At 39.5% G+C, this 2,018-nt stretch overlaps 1 protein-coding gene across 1 annotated transcript in view; it reads left to right on the top strand.

Annotated features, from left to right (window-relative positions):
• LOC106960521 (LIM domain-containing protein 1-like) overlaps positions 1 to 1,648 on the top strand; it is a 23,196-nt gene extending 21,548 nt beyond the window's left edge. The window contains exon 8 of the mRNA XM_015053661.1: positions 339 to 1,648. Within this exon, the coding sequence (XP_014909147.1) occupies positions 339 to 473 (135 nt within the window). The 3' untranslated portion in view covers positions 474 to 1,648. The remainder of the gene's footprint in view (positions 1 to 338) is intronic.
• The last annotated feature ends 370 nt before the right edge of the window (positions 1,649 to 2,018 follow it).

Raw genomic sequence — 2,018 nt, 5'->3', positions numbered from 1 at the left:
ACCCCACTAAGGGACAAGGGTGTAAAGAAAATGGATGGATGGATGAAGGTCAGGGGATGGCTACAAAAAAAAACAATCTTGAAGGGCCAGAACATCCCCTGGAGTCCATAAAGAAACGGATGGAATATGGTTCACCAGGTTGTCCTCACAACCTGAGTGACCGAGCAAGAAGGAGACCAGAGAGAGAGGACGTCTTTAGCTACGCTGATGACGTTTTGTTGATCATGACTGATGTGTGAATACTTTTCTTACGAATCAAATAATTAATTATTAAAGTAGAACATGGTTGGATGTCCTTTTGATTGTGAGAGGATGATTCACTCTGATTCGTTGACCAGGACTGCAAGATGGAGCTGAACGATGAAGAGGGTCACCGCTGCTACCCCCTGAACGGCCACCTCCTCTGCCACTCCTGCCACCTGAAGCACATCAAGCCCTGCTGTCCTCCCGCAGTCCCTGCCTCCACATACTGACAGCTCTGTGGGGGGAGGGCGACACCTGGTGGTTCTGAACAGGAACTGCCAAGCTTGGCAGCAGCAGTGGATGTGTTCGATTCTTGTTGTAGAGAATTGATGGGTTTATTAAGTCACTCTTGAGTTGTGCTGTGTGTTTAGATGAGATTATTAATGAAGTTACGTTTATGTAGGGAGGAAACGGTAATAAAATATTGATTACACCAAAGCTCTCCTTGGAAAGCAGAGACGGCTTGCAGACTTTGCAGAAGTGTTGCCTTTTAATTATTTTTCAAGAGAGATCAGCTGCTTTTTCCTTTGTAAATATTTTCTGATCTGCTAATTTTCTATTTGGAATGCCTTCTGGTTCACGTTTGTGCCTCTATAGCTTTCATAGCTTCCAGTTTAATTCAGGTACAAGAGTTTTCCTTTTACAGGTTTTGATACCTAAATTCATGAATTCTGTCAAACATTACTGACAATTATGATTTTGATCAGAATTTTTTTTTTCTGTTTTCCGTCATAAACTTCTTTAATATTTTTATTTTTGTCTCTGCGTCGGTTTCTTCATGTTTTTGCTTGGCAGAACAAAAGTTTTAATTTTCTTGATGTAAATAATGTGCAAACCAAGCGACTCCTAGACAACCTCCTCACATTAGTGTCAGATAAGGTCGTTAACCTCCAGTCTCTTCGAAGGGCTTTTTAATTCACATCGATGCACATCCTCTTCTCTTCCTAAATCTGAAAAATGAATCTCTAAAATACCTGCTGCCTCTATTTTTATGCGTTTCCCTCACAATTGTAAATACTAATTGCTTTTCTTCGATTTCCTATATAACATTAGGTTTGCAGAACTTAGTATTTATTTTTTTAAGATACATATATTCTGGCCTGTTTTTCCTCTTTTGTTTTGATACAATATGGCTTGATTATATAAGACCGATAAGGAATATGTTGAGCTTCTGCACAGCCTACAGCCTGATCCTACATGCGTGCTTGCTGGGTTTGCAGAGTAAATAGTTTTGTCTTCATACGTTTTATTGTCCATAATTTGACTTTACTAACTTAACACTTTTGTTGCTCGTCTTTTAAAACCTTCATGTCTAAACCAGCTGTTGGAAAAGATGAAGAGCAAAGCAGAGACTCTGAGCTGTGTGATTATTGTAAAGATATTTAATAAATTTTAATAGACCTGCTTTTGTTTCTGCGTGTTTTTCTCTTTCCTTTAAAATCACGTTTCAGCTCTGACCTGATGAAGAAATGATGGCAGCATTTATCATCAGTCCCCTCTCCTTTCCCGCCATGTACATACATCGAAAGCCTCCCGTAGTGCTGACATTTTTGAGATCTAAATTATTCAGAGAAGAAATCTCTGATCCTCACCTAAAGGACTGAAGAATCTTTCCTGCAGTAAAGAGATTCTCAGTCTGCTCTCAGGGCTGGGGTTGGTTTCTTGCAGATACCACATGAGCTTCACCACTTACATTACATGCATTACATTGCATTGCATTGCATTGATGTAATATTATGATTTTAACATTGCAAGTCACTCTGCTGAAGCCATTA

Source organism: Poecilia latipinna, unplaced genomic scaffold (assembly GCF_001443285.1).
Source record: "Poecilia latipinna isolate Pla-1442-1.1 unplaced genomic scaffold, P_latipinna-1.0 Scaffold1190, whole genome shotgun sequence".
In the NCBI taxonomy this organism is placed as follows: Eukaryota; Metazoa; Chordata; class Actinopteri; order Cyprinodontiformes; family Poeciliidae; genus Poecilia; species Poecilia latipinna.
The sequence above is the reverse complement of the archived record's forward strand: the minus strand, read 5'-3'. Positions and strand labels throughout refer to the sequence as shown.